Source organism: Calonectris borealis, chromosome W (genome assembly GCF_964195595.1).
Source record: "Calonectris borealis chromosome W, bCalBor7.hap1.2, whole genome shotgun sequence".
Classification (NCBI taxonomy): Eukaryota; Metazoa; Chordata; class Aves; order Procellariiformes; family Procellariidae; genus Calonectris; species Calonectris borealis.
This window is the reverse complement of record NC_134351.1, coordinates 39935081-39961559: the sequence shown is the minus strand read 5'-3', so window position 1 is coordinate 39961559 and position 26479 is coordinate 39935081. Positions and strand designations below refer to the sequence as shown.

At 45.1% G+C, this 26479-nt stretch overlaps 1 protein-coding gene across 1 annotated transcript in view; it reads right to left on the bottom strand.

The window, feature by feature from the left end:
* LOC142074848 (synaptic vesicle glycoprotein 2C-like) overlaps positions 1 to 25470 on the bottom strand; it is a 139736-nt gene extending 114266 nt beyond the window's left edge. Inside the window, exon 1 of the mRNA XM_075135749.1 lies at positions 24891 to 25470. Coding sequence (XP_074991850.1) covers positions 24891 to 25470 — 580 coding nt within the window. The remainder of the gene's footprint in view (positions 1 to 24890) is intronic.
* Between the last annotated feature and the right edge of the window lie 1009 nt (positions 25471 to 26479).

Sequence of the window (26479 nt, the reverse complement as noted above, 5' to 3'; positions counted from 1 at the left end):
TGTGCTGGAGGTAGTTTATAGTGACCTGGACGATGACCAAACACCAAAAGATACAGATGGAGTCCAGTGCACGCGACCCATGTGGCGGAAATTAGTATGGAGCGCACCAGCGTCATATGCCAGATCGCTGGCAGTACTGTGCTGGAAAGAGGAAGAAGCACCAACGGTAGATGACATGGTCTCCAGGAATACGAAGAAACTGTCTCCTCGTCCCTTGTCTCAGCTGTGGAGAAACTGTCCCGGAAGGTCCAGCAACTCGAAGAGGGTATGTCCTATGCTCCACCTGTATGGACCAGTATCTCAGCCGTTAGGAGTCAGCATTCTTCTGCTCAAGACAGAGGATATAGAAAGTACACACCACGGGGCACCCTGTGGTTTTACCTGCGTGACCATGGAGAGGACATGAGGCATTGGGATGGAAAACCTACCTTGACCCTAGAGGCACGTGTGCGTGAGTTGCAAGGAAAAACAATCACACAAGGGGGTTCTTGCAGAAAGAATGCTGCTCCAGTTTTCAGGAAAACCCTGTCTCACGACGGTCCAGTTTCCAGTGAACAGTTCCCCAGACAGAGTAGAAGGGCTGATCTTACTTTGGATTGTAACGAAGGAATTCTTAAATCACGTTTGCAAGAAGTGAGAAACGGATACTATGACCAGAACTGGAGGGGCCCTGCGTCCAGCCAGGTGGAGGAAAGGGACAACCGGGTTTACTGGACTGTGTGGATTCGATGGCCTGGCACATCAGACCCACAGGAGTATAAGGCTCTCGTAGACACCGGTGCACAGTGTACCTTGATGCCATCAAGCTATAGAGGGGCAGAACGCATTTGTATTTCTGGAGTGACAGGGGGATCCCAAGAGTTAACTGTATTGGAGGCCGAAGTGAGCCTAAGCGGGAATGAGTGGCAGAAGCACCCCATTGTGACTGGCCCAGAGGCTCCGTGCATCCTTGGCATAGACTACCTCAGGAGAGGGTATTTCAAGGACCCAAAAGGGTACCGGTGGGCTTTTCGTATAGCTGCCCTGGAGACGGAGGAAACTAAACAGCTGTCCACCTTGCCTGGTCTCTCGGAGGATCCGTCTGTTGTGGGGTTGCTGGGTTGAAGAACAGCAGGTACCAATCGCTACCACAACAGTGCACCGGCGACAATATCGCACCAACCGAGATTCCCTGATCCCTATCCATGAGCTGATTCATCGACTGGAGAGCCAAGGAGTGATCAGCAAGACTCGCTCACCCTTTAACAGTCCCATATGGCCAGTGCGAAAGTCCAATGGAGAGTGGAGACTAACAGTAGACTACTGTGGCCTGAACGAAGTCACGCCGCCACTGAGTGCTGCCGTGCCGGACATGCTAGAACTTCAATACGAACTGGAGTCAAAGGCAGCCAAGTGGTATGCCACAAGTGACACTGCTAATGCGTTCTTCTCAATCCCTTTGGCGGCAGAGTGCAGGCCACAGTTTGCTTTCACTTGGAGGGGCGTCCAGTACACCTGGAACCGACTGCCCCAGGGATGGAAACACAGCCCTACCATTTGCCATGGACTGATCCACACCGCACTGGAACAGGGTGAGGCTCCGGAACACCTGCAATACATTGATGACATCATTGTGTGGGGCAGCAGAGGAAGATTTTGAGAAAGGGGAGAGAATAGTCCGAATCCTTCTGAAGGCCGGCTTTGCCGTAAAACAAAGTAAGGTCAAGGGACCTGCACAGGAGATCCAGTTTTTAGAAATAAAATATCAAGATGGACGTCATCAGATCCCAATAGGTGTGATCAACAAAATAACAGCCATGTCGCCACCAACTAGCAAAAGGGAAACACAAGCTTTCTTAGGCATTGTGGGCTTTTAGATAATGCATATTCCAGATTACAGCCTGATTGTAAACCCCCTCTACCAAGTGACCCGGAAGAAGAACGACTTCAAATGGGGCCCTGAGCAACGACAAGCCTTTGAACAAATTAAACAGGAGATAGTTCATGCAGTAGCCCTTGGGCCAGTCCGGGCAGGACAAGATGTGAAGAATGTGCTCTACACCGCAGCCGGGGAGAATGGCCCTACCTGGAGCCTCTGGCAGAAAGCACCAGGGGAGACTCGAGGTTGACCCTTAGGGTTCTGGAGTCGGGGATACAGAGGATCCGAGGCCCACTACACTCCAACTGAGAAGGAGATATTGGCAGCATATGAAGGGATTTGAGCTGCTTTGGAAGTGGTTGGTACTGAAGCACAGCTCCTCCTGGCACCCCGACTGCCGGTGCTGGGCTGGATGTTCAAAGGGAGGGTCCCCTCTACACATCATGCAACCGATGCTACGTGGAGTACGTGGGTCGCACTGATCACACAACGGGCCCAAATAGGAAACCCCAGTCGCCCAGGAATCCTGGAGGTGATCACGAACTGGCCAGAAGTCAAAGATTTTGGAATATCCCCAGAGGAGGAGGGGACACGTGCTGAAGAGGCCCCACTGTATAATAAACTACCAGAAAATGAGAAGCAATATGCCCTGTTCACTGATGGGTCCTGTCGCCTTGTGGGAAAGCATCGGAGGTGGAAAGCTGCTGTATGGAGTCCTATAGGACAAGTTGCAGAAACTGCTGAAGGAGAAGGTGAATTGAGCCAGTTTGCAGAGGTGAAAGTCATCCAGCTGGCCTTGGACATTGCTGAACGAGAAAAATGGCCAGTACTTTATCTCTATACTGACTCATGGATGGTGGCAAATGCCCTGTGGGGATGGTTGCAGCAGTGGAAGCAGAACAAATGGCAGCACAGAGGTAAACGCATCTGGGCTGCCGCATTGTGGCAAGATATTGCTGCCCGGGTAGAGAACCTGACTGTAAAAGTACGTCACGTAGATGCTCACGTACCCAAGAGTCAGGCCACTAAAGAACACCAAAACAACCAGCAGGTGGACCAGGCTGCTAAGATTCAAGTGGCTCAGGTGGATCTGGACTGGCAACATAAGGGTGAATAATTTATAGCTTGGTGGGCCCATGACACCTCAGGCCATCAAGGAAGAGACGCAACATATAGATGGGCTCGTGATCGAGGGGTGGACTTGACCATGGACGCTATTGCACAGGTTATCCATGAATGTGAAACGTGCGCTGCAATCAAACAAGCCAAGCGAGTAAAGCCTCTTTGGTATGGAGGACGATGGTTGAAATATAAATATGGGGAGGCCTGGCAGATTGATTATATCACACTCCCACAAACCCGCTAAGGCAAGCACTATGTGCTCACCATGGTGGAAGCAACCACCGGATGGCTAGAAACATATCCTGTGCCCCATGCCACCACCTGGAACACCATCCTGGGCCTTGAAAAGCAAGTCCTATGGCGACATGGCACCCCAGAAAGAATTGAGTCAGACAACGGGACTCATTTCCAAAACACCCTCATAGACACCTGGGCCAAAGAGCGTGGCATTGAGTGGGTCTATCACATCCCCTACCATGCACCAGCCTCCGGGAAAATCGAACGATACAACGGACTGCTAAAGACAACACTGAGAGCAATGGGTGGTGGGACATTCAAGCATTGGGATACACATTTAGCAAAGGCCACATGGTTAGTCAACACTAGAGGGTCTGTTAATCGAGCTGGCCCTGCCCAATCAAGACTCTTACGTACTGTAGATGGAGATAAAGTCCCTGTCGTGCACATAAGAAATATGCTGGGGAAGACAGTCTGGGTTACTCCTGCCTCTGGCAAGGGAAAACCCATCCGTGGGATTGCTTTTGCTCAAGGACCTGGGTGCACTTGGTGGGTGATGCAAAAGGATGGGGAGGTCCGGTGTGTACCTCAAGGGGTTTTGATTTTGGGTGAAAATAGCCAATGAACTGAATTGTATGATGTCAATTGTTATATGATATTGTATATCATTTTTTCTATGGTTGCTATCAATGGTATAGCGGTAAAAATCACCCAGATTAATGAAGAATGAACTAACTCCGATGAAACTGAGCAAAGTGCAACTATGATAGAACTGGATGAATGCAGCAGTACCGAAATGAGAACTGGCTTCAGGATGCAACAGCCCAACACCACACACCATCTCTCCTACCCTGAGAGACTGTTATGACAGATGGAGCCCAAAGTTGTGGACTAAATGAACTCAGTGGACATTTTAAAGGGATAGTCCATAGACTAAGGGAATGATATCTGTGTGTGCGCATATATATTTATGTATATATATAAAAGAAAGATAGCGCTGATTAATGGAAATGTATCGAAAAATGTGAGACCTAAGCATAACGTAAATGGTTTAGAATAAGGGGTGGATACTGTCCTGGTTTCGGCTGGGATAGGGTTAAATTTCTTCCTAGTGCTGTGTTTTGGATTTAGTATGAGGAAAATTTTGATAACGCACTGATGTTTTCAGTTGTTGCTAAGTGCCCTCCTAGTCCAAGGACAGCTCCCATGCCTACTAACTGAACTAGGTACACAAGATGGGAGGGAGCACAGCCAGGACAGCTAGTCCAGCTGGCCAACGGGGTATTCCATACCATGTGACGTCATGCTCAGTATATGAATGGTAGGCGTGATCCAGGAAGTACCGATCGCTACTTGGTTATCGGTCAGCGCGGGTGGTGAGCAATTGCATTGTGCATCACTCATTTTGTATATTCTATCATTATTTATTATTATTATTTTCCCTTTTCTGTTCTATTAAACTGTCTTTATCTCAACCCATGAGTTTTTCTCACTCTTACCCTTCCGATTCTCTCCCCGTCCCATTGGGGGGTGGGGGGAGTGAGTGAGCGGCTGCGTGGTATTTGGCTGCCTGCCAGATTAAACCACGACACTTCATTAGAATCATTTACAAACTGAATACTGGTAGTGATTACTGCAGCAAATGGCAGCACAATGCTATTTTATACTGCTATTGCTTGGCTAGCTAAATCAACAATGCATTATAGAGAAAAAGACCAAAGCGCTGCTTCCTTGATACTCACAACACAATCGATCAGCATTCAGATTTAGCAACATGGGGCTGTAAGAACCAGCCAATATTTGGTATTTGTCTTCCCATATAAACAATATTTTTAAAAGACTGTTGTTACCAATATGCAATGTATAGAGCACAGACTTTATCAAAAAAACAGGCATTCAGAGGTGATGATGTAAAGCTGTTGACAGATTCCCTAGGTGCTATCAGTGAACATATTTTCATGCTATCTTCTCCTTTGATCCAACAGTTTCTTCTGGCATTAGAGAGAAAATCCTAACAGACAAGCTTTGGATAAAACACACCTAGTTAAGCTGTCCTAATACCCCTAATTCCCGTTTTCTTCCACTGCAACTGTGGAGGTTCCTCTGGATTTTTCTCCTTTCAGATTTAGATGCTAAATTCAATGCACTCTTTGCCTAGCTCTGAATTGACCCTGTCATGCTAGAAATTGCTGTGACTTTGCAATTTGAAATGCACTTCCATGGCAATCCTGAGAATCAGAATGATTATAAATGCTGCATATGATTGAACAGTGCACAGCACTTACTGTACAATGTGCTAGGATTAATTAAATTTCAAAGCAAAAAAATATATTTCACTAAAGCTTTAAATTGCCCACGTATTCATCAACATTAATCATCTCATTTCATATCAAAACTGTTCATTTTGACTACATGTTTTATTGCCTGAATGTTAATTTCTTATTTGCCTAGTCCTGCTTCTGCCTCAAAACAGAGCAGTCCATGAATATCACTAACTTTTAATTAGTGCTGAATTAAAACAAAAAGCCCAAAGTATCTACATCTACATTAATAGCAGATGCATCTAATTTGGCAAATCAAAGCACGTGATACTAAGAACTAATGAATAAAACTATACTCCTAATGAAGGCATCTGTACAATATTAAAGCTAACAGTTGGTTATTTCTTCAGTGTTTAATCAGCCATTAACTCTCCTTACTGCAACTATATTCCAGTACTGTGCAAACTTCTTTCCTTGTAAATGGGAGGAAATAACTTCTTTATTTTCCTTCATCTATACAGTGGCTGTTATCACCTTTGTTCCAATAAAGTGAAAGGGTGGGGGAAAAGAAACGAAAAAAGAAAAAACAAAACCAAAGACGTTCCACTGGCTTCAGAAAAATACATTGAATTAGGCTTAAACTCATCAGGAACAGGTTACCAAAATTAATAAGGGTCTAACCCACACATCTCCCACAGCGTCTGACAAGAGACCTGGTCTTCCTCACCTAGCACACAACAGCATACAAATGAAAAAGGAAACTCCCTTTGCTAATGGTCCCACTTCTTTCTGCTTTCCCATTTAGAGTCAATGAAATAGATTAACTAATCCAACATCAGAATGGGGAATAATGGAACAGAATAATCCTCTGTACAGTGCCAATACACCTGCAGGTGCTGGTGATGCTAAACAGGCTTTTTAATTGTGTATTTACAATAGTGCCAGGAGGCACTGTTATAAAGTCTAAATGGAAAATTGTTTAGATGACTGTGTCTATCAGTTCATGATCTCCGTTTAACATGTCTTGCTAGCGGCAACTTCAGAACCAACCTTGAAAAATCACTCTGAATTCTAGTGGATAAGGAAAATATTTGTGCACTGTGAAAATGAGCAGGTCTGACAAATGCCAGACAAAAGCAATACACGGCTGTCCTGGTTTTGGCTGGGATGGAGTTGATTTTCTTCCTATTAACTGGTAAAGTGCTGTGTTTTGGATGTACTGTGAGAATAATGTTGATGACACGCTGATGTTTTGGTTGTTGCTAGGTAATGTTTACGCTAGTCAAGGACTTTTCATCTTCCCATGCCCTGCCAGATGTGCAGGGGGCTGGGAGGGAGCATGGCCGGGACGGCTGGCCCAGCTGGCCAATGGGCTATTCCATACCATATGACGTCATGCTCAGCATATAAGGCTGGGTGAAGAAGAAGGAGGGGGGGCGTTCGGAGTGATGGCGTTTGTCTTCCCAAGTAACCGTTATGTGTGATGGAGCCCTGCTTTCCTGGCGATGGCTGAACACCTGCCTGCCGATGGGAAGTAGTGAATGAATTCCTTGTTTTGCTTTGCTTGCGTGCGCGGCTTTTGCTTTACCTATTAAACTGTCTTTATCTCAACCCACGAGTTTTTCTCACTTTTACCCTTCTGATTCTCTCCCCCATCCCACCCGGCGGCGGGGGTGAGCGAGCGGCTGCGTGGTGCTCAGTGGCCGGCTGGGGTTAAACCACGACAACGGCACAGTGTGTGACACATCACATGGGTTATATTCATCCATACTCCCTCAATTTCATATGAGGCTCTCCACTGCTAACCAGTATACAGCAAATAATTTCAGTCCAGCTAACATGACGTGAAGAAATTTGCAAACTGGCCACGTTTGCCTATCCTTGAGAATGTAGACCAGTGTCACTTTACACCATTTTCTTAATTTTCCTAGTTTACATTACTCTCCCAACTTTCTATCATCCCGAAAAAAGTCAGATAAAAATGTCTGTCTGCCTGATAAACTTGTTTCCGTGAGTCTTTGAAGACAATTTGCCCATCACACATTTATCCTAGCTGACCCAGCTGGCCAATGGGGTATTCCATACCATGTGACATCATGCTCAGTATATAAACTAGGAGGGGTGGTCCTGGAAGGGAGGGGCTCTCGCGGCTTGGGACAGGCTGGGTGTCGGTCCGCGGGTGGTGAGCAGTTGCATTGTGCATCGCCTGCTTTGTATACTCTATTATTGTTGTTGTTGTTCTCGTTATTATTACTGTTCTACTTTGTTTTATTTCCATTATTAAACTGTTTTTATCTCAACCCCCGAGTTTTCCTACTTGTGCCCTCCCGATTCTCTCCCCCATCCTACCGGAGGGTGGGGGTGAGCGAGCGGCTGAGTGGTGTTTAGTTGTTGGCTAGGGTTAAACCACGACAATGTGAAACTGCAAAAACTTACATTAATATCATCCCCTCCTAACAAGCCTTCCCATTCTGTATAGGGCAGACAGTGTTGAAAAATTGATAAGAATAAATGAAAAAAATCCAACTTTTATAACTGTTGGTAAATAACAGTGTCCTGGATGAAGAGTTACCAGTCACTATAGCTATAGTTAAACAAGTATTTGCCTTAACAGTTTAAAAAATTTAGATATGTCATAGAACCATAGAATTATAGAATAGTTTGGGTTGGAAGGGACCTTTAAAGGTCATCTAGTCCAACCCCCCTGCAATGAGCAGGGACATCTTCAACTAGATCAGGTTGCTCAAAGCCCTGTCCAACCTGACCTTGAATGTTTCCAGGGATGGGGCATCTACCACCTCTCTGGGCAACCTGTTCCAGTGTTTCACCACCCTCATCGTAAAAAATGTCTCCCTTATATCTAGTCTGAATCTGCCCTCTTTTAGTTTAAAACCATTGTCCTATCGCTACAGGCCCTGCTAAAAAGTCTGTCCCCATCTTTCTTATAAGCCCCCTTTAAGTACTGAAAGGCCGCAATAAGGTCTCCCCAAAGCCTTCTCTTCTCCAGGCTGAACAACCCCAACTCTCTCAGCCTTTCCTCATAGGAGAGGCATTCCATCCCCCTGATCATTTTTGTGGCCCTCCTCTGGACTGGCTCCAACAGGTCCATGTCTTTCCTGTACTGAGGACTCCAGAGCTGGACGCAGTACTCCAGGTGGGGTCTCACCAGAGCAGAGTAGAGGGTCAGAATCACCTCCCTCGATCTGCTGGCCACGCTTCTTTTGATGCAGCCCAGGATATGGTTGGCTTTCTGGGCTGCGAGCGCACATTGCTGGCTCATGTCCAGCTTTTCGTCCACCAGTACTCCCAAGTCCTTCTTGGCAGGGCTGCTCTCAATCCCTTCATCCCCCAGCCTGTATTGATACCAGGGGTTGCCCCGATCCAGGTGCAGGACCTTGCACTTGGCCAAATTAACTGTGTGAAATCACCGTGGCCCTCAGGCTTTTCCTTTGGGAGGCATTGCCTTCTTTTGGCCACTTTTGTAAGATTATAAAATTTTGTGACAAATGGTAAAATCACTGATCTCTGATGGGACAGGCAGAGCCAGAAAATAACCTGCAGTGAGTAAAAAAGCAGCCCAGTGATTTTTAACTATTTTAGACACAATCAATCTCCGAGCCAGGGATTTGAAGATAACTGCAAGCACATAATTATTTAGTTTTATTCATGTGTGTAAATAAATGGTACAGGCATATTTGCACATGTTAGTAAAGCATGTTTGTAACTGGTTAAATGTACAAGTATCTTACTGGCTACTCATACAATCTTCACAAGTACATACGTTATCCAAATTGCGGGCTGTATTTTTTTAAATAAAAGTGAGTTTCCCAATAGCCACTGTACTCATTGAATTCAGATAAAGTAAGCATAGCTTAAACCTTGAAGAAATGTTATATTCTGGAAACAATTGTCTGGCACAAAAAGTGACCTAGTACTTTACTAGCTGTACGTACATTGATTGATCTCTGACGCTATTCCAAGGTATACAAATATAGTTATGTCCATTTAAGTAAAAAAAGTAATAACTAAATATTATGTTACTTATAGAGCTCTCTGTCATGGTTTAACCCTAGCCAGCAACTAAACACCACACAGCCACTCACTCACTCCCCCCACCTCCAGTGGGATGGGGGAGAGAATCGAGAGAGTGAAAGTGAGAAAACTCGTGGGTTGATGTTAGAACAGTTTAATAATAATTGAAATAAAGTAAAACAGTAGTAGTAGTAGTAATAATAATAATAAAAGAATATACAAAGCAAGTGATGCACGATGCAATTGCTCACCACCCGCTTGCTGATGCCCAGCCAGTCCCCAAGCAGCGGTCACTGCTCCCCGGCCAACTCTCCCCAGCTTATATACTGAGCATGACATGATATGGTATGGAATACCCCTTTGGCCAGTTTGTGTCAGCTGTCCTGGCTATGCTCCCTCCCAGCTTCTTGTGCACCTGGCAGACCATGGGAAGCTGAAAAGTCCTTGACCACTGTAAACACCACTTAGCAACAACTAAAACATCAGTGTGTTACCAACATTATTCTCATACTAAATCCAAAACACAGCACTATACCAGCTACTAGGAAGAAAATTAACTCTATCCCAGCCAAAACCAGGACACTCTTAAAAGATGAGTTGGTTAAAGCAGCATTTGGCTATGCTGAAAATGCACAGAACCACCAAGGCTCTCCGCTACTGTCGTGGGTTGACCTTGGCTGGATGCCAGGTGCCCACCAAGCTGCTCTATCACTCCTCCTCCTCAGCTGGACGGGGGAGAGAAAATATAACGAAAGGCTCATGGGTCAAGATAAGGACAGGGAAAGATCACTCAGCAATTACTGTCACAGGCAAAACAGACTCTGCTTGGGGAAATTAATTTAATTTATTGACAAACAAATCAGAGTAGGATAATGAGAAATAAAACCAAACCTTAAAACACCAATCAATCAAATCAGGATAGGATTATGAGAAATAAGAACAAATCTTAAAACACCTTCCCCCAACCCCTCCCTTCTTCCCGGGCTCAACTTCACTCCTGGCTTCTCTACCTCCTCCCCCCGAGCGGCACAGGGGGACAGGGAATAGGGGTTGCGGTCAGTTCATCACACGTTGTCTCTGCCGCTTCTTCCTCCTCACACTCTTCCCCTGCTCCAGCGTGGGGTCCCACACACAGGAGACAGTCCTCCATGAACTTCTCCAATGTGGGTCCCTCCCAAGGGCTGCAGTTCTTCACGAACTGCTCCAGCATGGGTCCTTTCCACGTGTCCTTTCCACAGGGTGCATTCTTTCAGGAACGGACTGCTCCAGCGCGTGCCCCCCACGGGTTCACAAGTCCTTCCAGCAAACCTGTTCCAGCATGAGCTCCTCTCCGCAGGTTCACAGGTCCTGCCAGGAACCTGCTCCAGCATGGGGTCCTTCACGGGCTGCAGGGGGGACAACCTGCCTCACCATGGTCTTCACCACAGGCTGCAGGGGAATCTCTGCTCCAGCACCTGGAGCACCTCCTCCCCCTCCTTCTTCACTCACCTTGGTGTCTGCAGGGTTGTTTCTCTCGCATATTCTCACTCCTCTCTCCCGGCTGCTGTTGCGCAGCAGTTTTTTCCCCTTCTTAAATATGTTATCACAGAGGTGCTACCACCGTCGCTGATTGGCTCAGCCTTGGCCAGCGGCGGGTCTGTCTTGGAGCCAGCTGGAGCTGGCTCTATTGGACATGGGGGAAGCTCCTGGCATCTTCTCACAGAAGCCACCCCTGCAGCCCCCTGCTACCAAAACCTTGCCATGCAAACCCAATACGTTTTCCAACTTTTTATATCCAATACAGCTATGAACTGCAATGCAGTCATTTCATATTGACTTGTATTGAATGTGTTACTCAGGTTAAAACTGCATGACTGAAACTGGGTATTGAGCCAGTGAAATATTATATTTAACCCCAGGCTAAATGGTGAACCTCTTAAAAGCAAAGAGTGAACATGTAAATTAATGTTGTCCAATAGCTTGTAGTCCTCAGTAAAGCTGTATGCAGGAACACTGTGAAAGAGGAAGAACATTCGACATGGTGCTGTTGTTCTCCCTATTAGCACCATCTTCAACTGGGTGGTTTGGGAATGACAGCTAATCATCCTCAGAAAAGGAGGGCAGCTGTGACCCACTGTATTGGGTCTGGCTGCGATGGAGTTAATTTTCCCCATAGCAGCCCTCATAGTGCTGTGCCAGCAGGCTGGGGGTGGGCAAGAGCTTGGGAGGGGACATAGCCAGGACAGCTGACCCAAACTGACCAAAGGGATATTCCGTACCATATGACATCATGCTCAGCAATAAAAGCGAAGAGAAAGGGCAGGGGGCGGGGCATTCGTTATTACGACATTTGTCTTCTGGGGCAATCGCTATGCGTACTGAAGCCCTACTTCCCAGGAAGTGGCTGGACAGCACCTGCTGATGGGAAGTAGAGAATAAATCTTTTTGTTTTCTTTTGCTTCCGTGCATGGCCTTTGCTTTTTCTTTATTAAACTGCCTTTATCTCAACCCACGACTTCTTTTTCATCTTATTTTCTCCCCCCCATCCTGTTGAGGAGGGGGAGTGATAGAGCGGCTTGATAGGCACCTGGTGGCCAGCCAAGGTCAACCTACCACACCCACCTTAAATACTGGCTTATAATGGGAGCCTGCAACAGCACAGAGAACTGAATACACTGCATTTTATCAATGGTTCAAATCTGTGCTCCCAGTTCCTGTCTTGTGACAAGCCCATGATATTCCGTATGACATGGGTTTAGTCCAGTTTGTAACAGACAAAAATTACATTGCATATTCTCTCCACTGTCCCTTTTTTTCCTCAGAAAAGAAAAAATGAACATAACCATCATCTCCACTGGTCCAAATAATGTAGCTGCTTAGAACAGATAAGGATCTGTCTTTTAATTTTTTTCCCCTCAAATAATTGTTTGGAAGGCAAGCAGAAAAAGCATTGCAGTAGGAGTACTTTAATAATGCCATTGTGAGGGAACTGAACTGTACCAAAGGTAAACAGCATGCATGATGGCATTTGTATTTCTGGCATCTTCTTCTGAAGAAATAAGGCATTAATCCTACAGGCCAGTTTTCACCTTGCTCCAGAATATTTAGTGCACATTTCAATGACTGCAGCTCTATTTCTAAATTTTTCTATTGCTGCTAAAGATTTATTACTACTATTAACTGTAAGTGCAATGGACTCTCACTGTTATTTCAGTGAGATTCTGCACACTCAAAGGTCTGCTATGGTTCCAGCAAGTATTCTTAATCTAGATGCATTTTTTGTGAATACAGTAATTTTCAGATCCATAACATTTTGACATCTGTGCTCTCTTCAATAAAATGTATACCATGGCCAAGAGTCCACATTAAAAAATTAGTACTGAATCTCTTCCTCTATCCTTGAAGTCTAAAATCATTTTAAAAGAGGGTTTCAACATGCTCTCCATAATAAAAACAAAGGAGTTCCCCTGAAAGTTTCAACTCTATAGGATCACATCTACTAGCTACACATAACAGTAAAATATAGAGCAGCAGAACCTGGTTTTCCTTTACTTTACATCACTTGTCATCTATTATATCATCACAGATCTGGTACCCTGCTACCAACTGAAATATAACCAGAAGACTCTCACTTACTTTCTCCTGCTGTATTCTATGCAGGAACATGCAATAAATCTCACCTATATATAACGACCTATAATATTTAGCAATAAGAGAGAACAGTTCTATACATAGGTGCCTACTTACAGCAGCAGGAACGAGTTTTACTGCTATATAAGGATGGTTTTGTGACAATCTATTAAAATTCAGACCTTTTAATAAATAAAGAAATGTCAAATATATGGGTAAGTGTTCCTGTCTTCTGCATGATCGCATATGAAGGAACCATGCTGTCAAAACTAAGTATCACTGGAATTGAGTAGATAAGAGAAAACCATAAAGCTTGAAGTAGATTTTGTTTTGAAATAAAATAGTAAATGTCTGAATTTTAAGAAGAAATGCAAAATGGAAAATCAGCTATTCAGTATTGTACTTCCCTAGTTTTCAGTCATTGAATTCTGGACTTGGCTCTGAAGATAGAATTTCAGTTAAGCCGCAAGTGTAATATAACCTAGCATAAATGAGGCTGGTTAAAAACAGTTTTAATGAATTCACAAACAGGACTAATCTTAATTGATCATTAAGATCAATACATTTAGTTTTCATGGCCTTTTTTCAAGCTTTAAAAGTACTTTTATTTACAATTGGCAAAAATAAAAAGCTTGTGATAAAATATTTAGTTAACCATCAATTAGCAAAGAAAATCTTTAGCTTCCATATTAAATCACAGTCCTCAAAAAAGATTAGCAAGCCCAAGAAAGCTCCTCCTCCCCTCCAAATCACACTGTCTCTAGGCATCTGGCCTACACAGAGAATTTATAGCTACTTAATAGGTAGGAAAACAAAAGAATATCACAAGCACTGAATATCGAAGAAAACTCAACATAAAATTTTGCTTAAGATCATTTTAGTCTGAACCTCCAAAACAAGACAAATCTCTAAAAGGGAAGTTTGTTGCTTCAGCAACAAGTTACATGAAGGAAACCTATCCAAACCTGCAAAAAGGAAACCACAGTCTGAGAATAACAATTTGATTCCAGATTTGTCCATATATTTATGACTCTAAGGATGTGTGCAAGGTGTCTAGTGATTTAGTGAGGTGCCTAGACACACTGGAGAATTCCACCAGGCATGTAGATGCCTGAATATTTACAAAATGGTCCTCTCAGACCCAGGTCCAGCAGTCCTTTATTCACTGACATTTTGTCGCACGCTCCCAGATTTCTGCCAAAGCCAAAGAAAATCCGTAAAGGCTCAGGAGGAGAACAAACGGCTCAACTATAAGATCTTGCCCAAACAAATTTAGACCCTAGTCTGTGTATAACCCAGCAAGCCTGTGCATAACCCATGAGTTCAGAACACTTTCCTTTAAAGGTTTAGTCAAGTATAACAACTGCAATATCTCTTTTGGTTATAGGAAGCTAGAAGTGTTGTACATTTAAAGACAGTTATTTTTTAATTCATGGAATCAGAAAAACTTTGTTTGGGAGGGACCTTTGGAGGGCTCTAGTCCGAACTCCTGCTAATAGTAGGGTTACCTTCAGAGCTAGATCACATTGTTCCGGGCCTTCTTCAGTCAACTTATGAAAATCTCCAAAAAATCCTGCAAATTCTCTGGGCAATGTCTCCCAGTTGTTGACCACCTCACCGTGAACTTCCTTCATTATATCAGAAGTTCCCTGGTTGCAACTTGAGACCTCTTGTGCTCCTCTGCTAAATATTTGACTCCACCTTCTCTATAGCTCCCTCAATTATAGAATCATAGAATGGTTTGGGTTGGAAGGAACATTTAAAGGGCATCTAGTCCAACCCCCCTGCAATGAGCAGGGACATCTTCAACTAGATCAGGTTGCTCAGAGCCCCATCCAACCTGACCTTGAATGTTTCCAGGGATGGGGCATCTACCACCTCTCTGGGCAACCTGTTCCAGTGTTTCACCACCCTCATCGTAAAAAATGTCTCCCTTATATCTAGTCTGAATCTGCCCTCTTTTAGTTTAAAACCATTACCCCTTGTCCTATCGCTACAGGCCCTGCTAAAAAGTCTGTCCCCATCTTTCTTATAAGCCCCCTTTAAGTATCGAGAGGCCGCAATAAGGTCTCCCCGAAGCCTTCTCTTCTCCAGGCTGAACAACCCCAACTCTCTCAGCCTTTCCTCATAGGAGAGGTGTTCCATCCCCCTGATCATCTTCGTGGCCCTCCTCTGGACTGGCTCCAACAGGTCCATGTCTTTCCTGTACTGAGGACTCCAGAGCTGGATGCAGTACTCCAGGTGGGGTCTCACCAGAGCAGAGTAGAGGGGCAGAATCACCTCCCCCGATCTGCTGGCCACGCTTCTTTTGATGCAGCCCAGGATACGGTTGGCTTTCTGGGCTGCGAGCGCACATTGCTGGCTCATGTCCAGCTTTTCGTCCACCAGTACCCCCAAGTCCTTCTTGGCAGGGCTGCTCTCAATCCCTTCATCTCCCAGCCTGTATTGATACCAGGGGTTGCCCCGACCCAGGTGCAGGACCTTGCACTTGGCCTTCTTGAACCTCATGAGGTTCACATGGGCCCACTTCTCAAGCTTGTCCAGGTCCCTCTGGATGGCATCCTGTCCCTCAGGAGTGTCAACCGCACCACTCAGCTTGGTGTCATCCGCAAACTTGCTGAGGGTGCACTCGATCCCACTGTCTATGTCGTTGATGAAGATATTAAACAGTACCGGTCCCAATACGGACCCCTGCGGGACACCACTCGTCACCGATCTCCATCTGGACATTGAGCCGTTGACCACTACCCTCTGGATGTGACCATCCAGCCAATTCCTCACCCACCGGACAGTCCACCCATCAAATCCATACCTCTCCAATTTAGAGAGAAGGATGTTATGGGGGACCGTGTCAAAGGCCTTACAGAGGTCCAGATAGATGACATCTGTAGCCCTTCCCATGTCCACTGATGTAGTCACTCCATCATAGAAGGCCACTAGGTTGGTCAGGCAGGACTTGCCCTTGGTGAAGCCATGCTGGCTGTCTCGAAACACCTCCCTGTCCTCCATGTGCCTTAACATAGCTTCTAGGAGGATCTGTTCCATGATCTTCCCAGGCACAGAGGTGAGGCTGACAGGTCAGTAGTTCCCAGGGTCCTCCTTTCTACCCTTTTTAAAAATGGGTGCAATGTTTCCCTTTTTCCAGTTGCTGGGGACTTCACCTGACTGCCATGACTTTTCAAATATCATGGAGAGTGGCTTGGCAACTACATCAGCCAATTCCCTCAGGACTCTGGGATGCATCTTGTCATACTTATGTATGCTCAGGTTCCTCAGGTGGTCTCCAACCTGATCTTCTCTTACAGTGGGAGGGACTTTGCTCCCCCACTCCCTGCCTTGAGGTCCATCCACTCGAGAGGTGTGGGAAGAGAGGTTGCCAGTGAAGACTGAGGCAAAAATATTGTTGAATACCTCAGCCTTCTCCTTGTCCGTTGTTACCAGTTCGTGTTCATCAGTGGGAGGTACACTTTCTTTGACCTTCCTTTTCTGGCTGACATACCTATAGAAGCCCTTCTTATTATTCTTTGTGTTCCTTGCCAAGTTGCGCTCCAGCTGCGCCTTGGCCTTCCTGACCCCATCCCTACACAGCCAGGCAAGGGACAATTATGTAGCCAAATACTACAGTCAGATCCCCTCTTAGACCTCTTTTCTCCAAGCTAAATGAGTCCAGTTCCTTTAACAACTTCTTGTATTCCATGTATTCCAGTCCTCTAACCACCTTAGTGCTCCTTTACTGGACTTGCCTTAATTTGTTCATCTCTTCTACCAGGTGGCTCCACAACAGGACACATGTGGCCTCACTAGTGTTGAGAAAGGAAAATAATCACTTCCCTCTACTTACTGGCCACACTTGCTAATTGTCGTAGTTTAACCCGGCAGGCAGCCAAACACCACACAGCTGCTCGCTCACTCCCCCCACCACAGTGGGACGGGGAGAGAATCAGAAGGGTAAGTGAGAAAATCTCATGGGTTGAGATAAAGACGGTTTAATAGAACAGAAAAGGAAGGGGAAATAATAATAATAATAATAATAATAATAATAATAATAATAATAGAATATACAAAATGAGTGATGCACAATGCAATTGCTCACCACCCGCGCTGACCGATAACCAAGTAGCGATTGCTACTTCCTGGATCACGCCTACCATTCATATACTGAGCATGACGTCACATGGTATGGAATACCCCGTTGGCCAGCTGGGCTAGCTGTCCCGGCTATGCTCGCTCCCAGCCTCTTCCAGAGCATGGAAGCTGAATGTCCTTGACTAGCAGGGTACTTAGCAACAACTGAAAACATCAGTGTGTTATCAAACATTCTTCTCATACTAAATCCAAAACACAGCACTAGGGAGAAATTTAACTCTATCCCAGCCGAAACCAGGACACTAATGCAGCTCAGAATGCAGTTAGCCTTCGTTGCTGCAAGGCACTGCTGACCGACCCATATTCAACTTGTTTCCTACTAGGAGCCCTAGATCATCTTCTGCAGAGCTATTTTTCTACCTAGCAGGTCAGTGCCTAGACTGTGATTTGGGTCATTCTGTCCCATGTGAAGGACTTGTATTTGTCATTGATAAGTTTCGTGGAAGGCATTTGTTGATGAATATCAAAAAAACAGTGCAAAAAACAGACAATGAAATTAAGTAGCAAAGATCTGGCAAGCCAGTACTTTTTTAAACTGTGGGGGAAAAAATTTCAATCTGGTATTCTTAGCAGAGTTTATAAGCACTTCACATCAGTTACTGAGCCTCTGGGGAGCACTTCCTCCCGTGTAAGAGGAAAGACTGTGTAGATTAGAACTATGTTAGATTACATTTAGTAGGTTTTAAGATAGAGTAGATGTAGAAAGCATTGCATCAAACCAGCTAACATGCAAATTGGCAATCAATGCAGAAGTAGTAGGCACATGCCTGTTGTCCCAAACTGAAAACTACTTCAGCCCAAAAGACCTAGTTGATGCCTCTGATACTCTTCTTTCTACAAATATTATACAAAATGTGATTATTATATTCTTATAATATCAGAGAAAACTATTACATGAAGGCATTATTTGACACTAAACGTGCAGTTTCAGAAAATCCTTCGATTTTCGAAGCAAGCTGTTTGTTGCTCTTCACATTCACAATACCTGCATTATCAGCCCAGTGATTTACCATTTTTTTAGATAGAAGAAACTGTCTGTATGGCTAATCAACTAAGAATATCTTTTACATATAAATATTTGTTGGAGAAAGTTAGCCAGACTAGGCCGCGGTGGGAAAATTCTGAGTCATGCTGACAAGGGAGAAAAGAAAGTTATGCTGACCTTGCTCTGTGCAGATAAGCAACTTTGAGAAAGTATAGTATAGGGAAAACAGGATGGAACCCGGACCACGTAGCAGTAACCGAAAGTAGGAGGAATATGATAATGTAATTTTTAGAGCTAAGCCAATGATTGTGAGACAAGTATGCATAAGGTAGAACTTAGTGTATAAATATGTGTAGGGTTTTACAATAAAGTTGAAGCTGGCCTTATCACTCACATTGAGTCGACTGCCTGCCTTCCCTCGCTCGTCGCAAGTGGCGCCCGAACAGGGACCCCCCATCCCTGTTTTCCACCGGACAGCGAGATCGGAGAAGCACTGGTAGCAGCGACCAGGGAGCAGAAGATCAGTAGACGCTGTCGCGGCGTGCCTGATCCGTGCTTGAACCCAGGATAATTAAGAAGGGGTTCGCCGTCCGATAGAAGGCTACCCGTGGGAAAAGGCTGCAAACGACCGGATAATTAAGAGGGTCAGGAGAAGCGCGCAATGGAAGTAGAGGTAGCCTTCGATATTTTAAAACGCTTTTTAGAAGAGCGGGGAGTAAGCCAATTAAAAGACCTGGCTGGTTTAATTGCGTTAGGGAAAACGAAAGGGTTTTTTAAAGACCCTGAAAGTATGTTTGAAGTAGACGAGTGGCGTTTTTATGGAGATTGTTTGTGGGATCTAGTAATTGATGATGATAAATCAGCAAGAAAATTAATGAAATCTTGGAGAGATGTTATTAATTGTATAAAAAGATATAAAACTGAAAGGCGAATAGCTACAGCCGCCTCAGATCGGCTTGAGCAGTCTGATCCTGCCGCTGGACGTCTCACAGCAGGGGGTGACTACTTTTCACCTCCGCCTTCGGGAATTCCTGTTCCCGTTGTTCGCCGACCCTCTCGTCCCCCTCCTGATCCGCCGACAGAAAGGGCTTGTCCCTCCGCACCGCCGGGGGAAAGGGAGGGGGAGGGTCCAAGTGAAAATGAGAGGGTAGACGGTAGCGGACAGGAGACTGCTCAAGCTGAAAGTCTTCTAAAGGCCTCACCCCCCCCACCCCCCCACCCCTCACCTCCCCCACCCCCCCCACCCCCCCCCCACCCACCCCCCCCCGTCCCAAGCTCATCAACAGCCGCGTTTAGTGCGGGTTAGTTGGGACAAAATAGCACGAGAAGCTGTTGAACAAAAGATTTTGATTTATTAGATCAAATTAGCCCTCAAGCCTTCCCGGTAATCTACCAGGTAGATAACGCGGGGGCTATGACTGGGGTGCATCAGGCCCTAGATTGGAAAATATTAAATCAATTGCGAAACACAGTTAATGTGCAAGGCAAATGCTAAACTATATCTGGGGTAGCGGAATGCTATGTCCAGAAGATATTAAGAACATAATGAGGCTTATTTTGAAGCAATCACAACAACTACTTTGGCAAGCTCACTGGCAAAGACTTTGTGAAATATCTGCGCACTCGCCCCGAGCCCCAAATGATCGTTTAGCTGGAGTAACTGTAGAACAACTAATGGGTATAGGTCCTTTTGCCTCTGTAGAAATGCAGATGCAAACTGGCCCAGACGTGTTGTTAGAATCTATGAAATTAGCACGAGAAGCCTTGCAGAAAGTTAAAACTACACCAGCTCCTCCCTCATATATGTCAATTAAACAAGGAAGAGAGGAGCCTTTTGCATCTTTTGTAGATAGAGTCACAGACGCTATTGACCGTGCAGATATGGCAGATTTTATGAAAGGACCTTTGCTGAGACAGTGTGTATTAGAGAATTGTAATACTTATACGAAGGGCATCCTTGTCACCTTACCCTTAGACGCCACCATAGAAGTCATGTTAGAGCGAATGAGTAGAGTTCCTGTAGGAGCTCAAGCCATGTTAGTTGAAACAATCAGAGAACTAGGGGAAAAATTAGTCAAGGCGCAGGGACAGGCGTTTGCAGCTCTTGCCCCACTGAAGCCTCCGGATGCCCACCAAAGTAAGACGACTGGCCGACGAGAGTATAAGTGCTTCCGATGTGGCTACCCAGGACATCTGCGTCGACACTGTCGGGAGCCACAAGTGTGGTGCCAGAACTGTCAAACGAATAATCATAATACTACGGTCTGCCGGCGTTCGGGAAACGGGAAACCGAGCGCCAAGAGCCACAGCGCGCCGACACCAATCGCGGCTCCGGTCACCTTCAGGCCAACGGCAGCCCCCAACCAAACGACAGTGCAGAGATACCAGACGCCATTGCCCAGCTTCGACCAGCAACCCAGCTTCGACCAGCTACCAGGGGGAGCCTCGGACTGGATCTGGCAACAGCAGTAGATGTCACGCTAATTGACGACCGGCCGCGAAAAAATTGCTACAGGAATTAAAGGGCCCATAGTTATCAATGGACAATCTCATGGAGCGTTGTTGTTGGGGCGATCATCCAGTGGTCTCCAAGGACTTTTTATATTACGAGGACTTATCGATTGTGATTCAAAAACTCAGTACCCACATCGTTGACCGAGCAGTGGATCGTATTGACCCTGACTTACCTGTGGACTTAACCGTTTTGCACGGCCCCACACATTTTATTGGTGCACTCACGCAGTGCAAAAAGAAAAAGGGGGAGACTGTGAGAGTATTAGAATGGATATTTACCGGAATGCAACCAAAGACTACAATTCAAGATAACGACACGTTTGATTGGAATGTGCTAGATTGAATTTATAGCTGTTACTGCTGTTTAGCTATTAATTCGCAGGCTCTTGTGCTTGCCATGGGGCTTGCTTGCCTTAATGTGTATTAGAGTCTTGTGCTCGTTAGTGGCTGCTTTTTTGCTCTTGCTGCTTGCTGTACTGCTGCACTGCTTATCGTCTTACTGTGCTGTGCCTGGGAACATTCTGATAACAGCAATGGGGATGCGCCTGGGCCGGCAGATGGCCAGGGCATCGCTGCTGCTGCTGTGCTGCTGTGCTGGACAGGCTGGAACTGCAGCGTAAACTCGAATCAAAGGGACTGTGACCTGTGGCTGAGTCCATGCGGGACAGGACGCCCCGAGGCGTCTGTGACTGTGGATAAGCCCATGCCCAAGCAGCAGGAACCACCTGAACCAACGGAGGACAAACTTTACAAGAAGCAGCGCAAGTGCAGCAGTGACCCGACCTGAGCCAACTTTGGTGCCCAGTAACTCCACGCAACGCACCACCTCTGCTGACCTGAGTGACCACCGTAACAGATGGAGCCCAAAGTCATGGACTAAATGAATGCAGTGCACATTTTGTGTACATTTATGGATATTTTATGGACATTTTACAGGGGATTGTGCGGGCCTGTCCTACGTGTAGCCACCATGGGCCTGGTCTCGGAATCGGCGTGAATCCCAGGGGACTCGAGGCCAGAGAATTGTGGCAAGTGGATGTGACTCACGTTGCTGACTTTGGCAGACTGAGATATATACATGTTACAATTGACACCTATAGCAAATTTATATGGGCCACGGCACAAACAGGAGAACGAGCACTCCACGTAATGCGACATTTGACTAGTTGTTTTGCAGTTATGGGAGTGCCACAAACGATAAAAACTGACAATGGCCCTGCATACACAAGCGCCAAAGTGAAACGTTTTTTCCAAACATGGGGAGTGCGACATACTGCTGGTATTCCGCACTCACCCACGGGACAAGCTATCATTGAAAGGGCGCATCAAACGCTGAAACAATATTTGCAAAAATTTAGGGAAATCTCAGATGTACAAGAAAGACTTGTTAAGACTCTTTTTGTGCTAAATCATTTATGTATTTTTGCAGATCAGAAAGAGCCACCAGCATGGGTGCATGGTTATCCTAAAGAAAATAAGGATGACAAGCCAGTTTTCGTTATGTATAGAGATCCAGCAACCGGACTGTGGAAAGGTCCAGCAGAAGTGAAGTATATGGGTAGAGGTTATATGTGTGTACTTACTCCCACAGGGCCGAAGTGGATTCCAAGCCGCTGGACCAAAGCTGCTGTTGCTGATGATGATCAATGCAGCTCTGTCTGTACTGATCCCAGCGATGCCGTTGCCCAGCCGTGCGAACTTATGGGTGGCGTGGGCAAATAAAACTGGGATGACAGATTTTTGCCTGAGTTCAGCTACGGCAACTGAGCCCTTTAAAACATGTCTGATAGGCTTTCCTGAAATTATTGCCAGAGATTTTGATAATTGGACGTCTGTAACAGTTAATTGTATAAATGTTACTGTAGCAAATTGCTCGGTACAACTAATAAGAGCCCTAAATCATACTCTCCCTTGGGACCCCCAAGAAATTGACCTTTTGGGGTCAGAAAAAATTGGAAATGCAACTGATAACGTTACTACTCAGACATGTTTTGTGTTTGGCAGCTTTAGCCGCTTTGCCGCACAGGCCCAGACCTTTCAGTCATTGATCGGCATAAGCAGCCGCACTGATGATAACAACCCTTTTGTTAATACCACCGGTTGGACTGTTGTTTCACCTTTTACGAAAGGATTCGAAATAGGCCAATATAGTGGGAATTATAACGCTTCCAAAACACTCGGTGCCTATGGACGGAGTATGAAGGGAACCAATAACTCTTTGTGGAACAATGATACGGCCAAAGCTCTTCCCCCCGGATATTTTTTGATCTGTGGGGATCGAGCATGGCCTGGCATTCCAAAGAACGCCTTTGGAGGGCCTTGTTATGTAGGTAAATTAACTCTGCTCACAGTTAGCCGACAAAGTTGGCTTAATATAACTACAGTAGCGACAAATCGACACAAAAGGTCTATACATCAATTGCAAGCAGATTGTAACGACAATATAGAATTATGGTCAACCACAGCCAATGTATTTGCTTCCCTAGTGCCTAACATAGGCACTGCGCACGCGCTGGCTTGGTATTTTATTAACAATTATAGTTATAGTAAAAATAGCATATCACTGTATTTTAAATAATGTTGTAAAAATGAACCACAATGTATTGGTGGTCCAAAAAGAAAAAGGGGGAAATGTTGGAGAAAGTTAGCCAGACTAGGCCGCGGTGGGAAAATTCTGAGTCATGCTGACAAGGGAGAAAAGAAAGTTATGCTGACCTTGCTCTGTGCAGATAAGCAACTTTGAGAAAGTATAGTATAGGGAAAACAGGATGGAACCCGGACCACGTAGCAGTAACCGAAAGTAGGAGGAATATGATAATGTAATTTTTAGAGCTAAGCCAATGATTGTGAGACAAGTATGCATAAGGTAGAACTTAGTGTATAAATATGTGTAGGGTTTTACAATAAAGTTGAAGCTGGCCTTATCACTCACATTGAGTCGACTGCCTGCCTTCCCTCGCTCGTCGCAAATATTATTTCTGGTTTTGTTACTGTACTATCTGTGAGCCCTTATCAAGGACTTGGATACCATTGTGTTAAGCAATGCGTTAAGTAACACAGAACAAAAAAAGCTATTCATGCTCAAGAGATCATTCAGTCTAAACTTTATGCAGGGGATGATATATGGATTCCAAACAGACTGGGGAGAATATGATCAAGCAATGAGGAACCATTGGCCTCTGGAAAGGATGGTAGTCATAGCATATGAGTGGCTAACCAGTTGTCCAGTTTTGTTGGCATGAATGCAAAAAGAGGTTTAAAGAAGATAATCACTTAATCCTGGGACCTTTATATGAATTTTTTTCTAGTGCTGAGGGGATAAAGTACAAAAAAGGGATGGAGGTATCTGTCTGAAAAAGTGTGCCAACTGGGGCCTCAAAGACTTGCATCATGGGGCAGTCAGAAGCAGGAGTCAGCCTGTACCCACTGCTAGCAATGGTGACAGCAGTGCAGCTGTCAAGAGTCTTGCACGTGAAGGTGAGCACTTACAGGTCCCATGGGGGAACCAGTGAGGAGATGGTCAACAGTGGCACGGCATTCTGAACAGATAAAGCTGGGAAAGGCTAGCTTTGCCTAGCTTAGGGAAAAGAATGTTTCATTATTTCAGATGCAGAGATGCTGAGGAAAGAAAAGGCTGTAATTTAAATTTTATAGGAAAAAAAATCTATAAAATTTAAGAACAGTCTGCATGCAAAGACATAGAAACAAAGTTATGTAGAAAAGTACACCCAAATCAGAGCCCAGAGAATTAACCTAAAATCAGTCCATTTCTGAGCTGCATGTAAAACCAAAGGGATAAGATGCAGGCAGGCAAAGAGCTAAAACAACGTCTTTAGGCCTGAGCCTACAACCTGTCTCATGAAGGTACAGTCCTGCCTCATCAGTGCCAGAGCCCAAGAGGTCAGTGTAGATCCACGTATGTGCTGACTGAAAAAGAAAATTATCTAAAAAGAAAATTATAATCTTCATTAAATCCCTAATAGCTGTTAATGCACTTTGTGGCTTGCTTATTTATATTCAATAAAAACATATTTTTATATAAGCATTAGTGTTGACAAATTCATATTTAGGCATATTATAAGCAACACTTGTAACAGCACAAAGACAGAGCAAAGACTTTACTCACCGAGCCATCCTGATCCAGAATTGGGTATACACATATCTGTTTCAGCACTGGGCAACACAAATCCAACTACAAAAACTTCAACCCCGTCAGCCATTAGAGCCATTCCCAACACAAAGAAGAGGGCCCACTGGAAACGACCATGGCTACATTCTTGTATTATCAGTTCGTACTGCTGTGCTAGCTCTTCTTCATCAGCTTTCCTCTCTGTTTCCAGTTCATGACGATCCTTATATTCATCATGCATAGGCTGCCTGAGGGCCACGATGCAATCCTTGCCCTGCCCCATGTTGGGGATTCCCTGATACTCCCCTTCATAAATTTCATCATCTTCGTCATGTCCTTCAGTTGCTTCACTTGATTCTTCATCATCATTAGCTTCTACACCATAATTTCCTCCTTGGACATAGTAATCGTCATCATCTTCCTCATCCTGGAATCGGTTGTAGGACCTCTGTGTGTAGCCATCCTGAGCTTTGTCAACAGCTTTATTCACTTTTTTCACCGCTTGCCTCTTCACCTCTTTGGCAATATCTTTTGCCCCTTTCACTAATGAAGTCCTATCTTTATATGTTTCCTCCATTTTGTATCAAAGAAAGATGGCCGTTCTGCTGCAGAGGGACCTGCCGAATACTGTTTTCAATATCTATTGCGTGTTGGACATCAATAGAAAAAGCCCAAGAACATGTGAAGCTGTAATATGCGACCTGCAAAATATGAGAGAAAAAAGTTTATACTTTTGTCGTGGTTTAACCCCAGCCAGCAAAAAATAAACTCCACGCAGCCGCTCGATCACCCCCCCACCTCCGGTGGGATGGGGGAGAGAATCAGGAGGGCACAAGTAGGAAAGCTCCCGGGTTGAGATAAAAACAGTTTAATAATTGAAATAAAACTAAGTAGAACAGTAATAATAACAATGAGAACAACAACAATAACAGAATACACAAAGCAGGCAATGCACAACGCAACTGCTCACCGACCGCCAACCGCGTGTCACGAACGGGGGGCGAGCCCCCCCACACACCTGGTTTTTATACTGAGCATGATGTCACATGGTATAGAATACCCCATTGGCCGGCTGGGTCCACCACCCCGGCTGTGCTCCCCCCTCCCGGTGCAAGCATCACCCAGCAACAGCCAAAGCATCAATGGGCCATCAACGCTCCTTTCACACTAAACCCAAAACACAGCACACCCCACAAGCTACTGGGAAGAAAGTTAACTCTGTCCCAGCCGGAACCAGGACAACTTTGCTCCTTCTTATTTGCTTCTTCACACTGACACAATACCATACCAATCTTCATTTAAGCACTGGACACCATAATTCAGGGCTTCAAATATACAAACATGGATTTTCTTCAGAGATGCAAATATCCCAGGTTACAAGGAAAATACTCTAAAGAGAAATCTAATATCTCTACATGTTTTCAGAATGAAATTTATTACACACTAGTCTTTCAATGGATACTGAGTTTTATTCTGAAAGAAAACAAGCAATTCCATGCACCATACATCATATTGACTGTCTCCAGTGTCCTTCCCCATTTGAACTCCCTGCTATGTAATAAAAGGCTACAAATATTAGCTTTTCT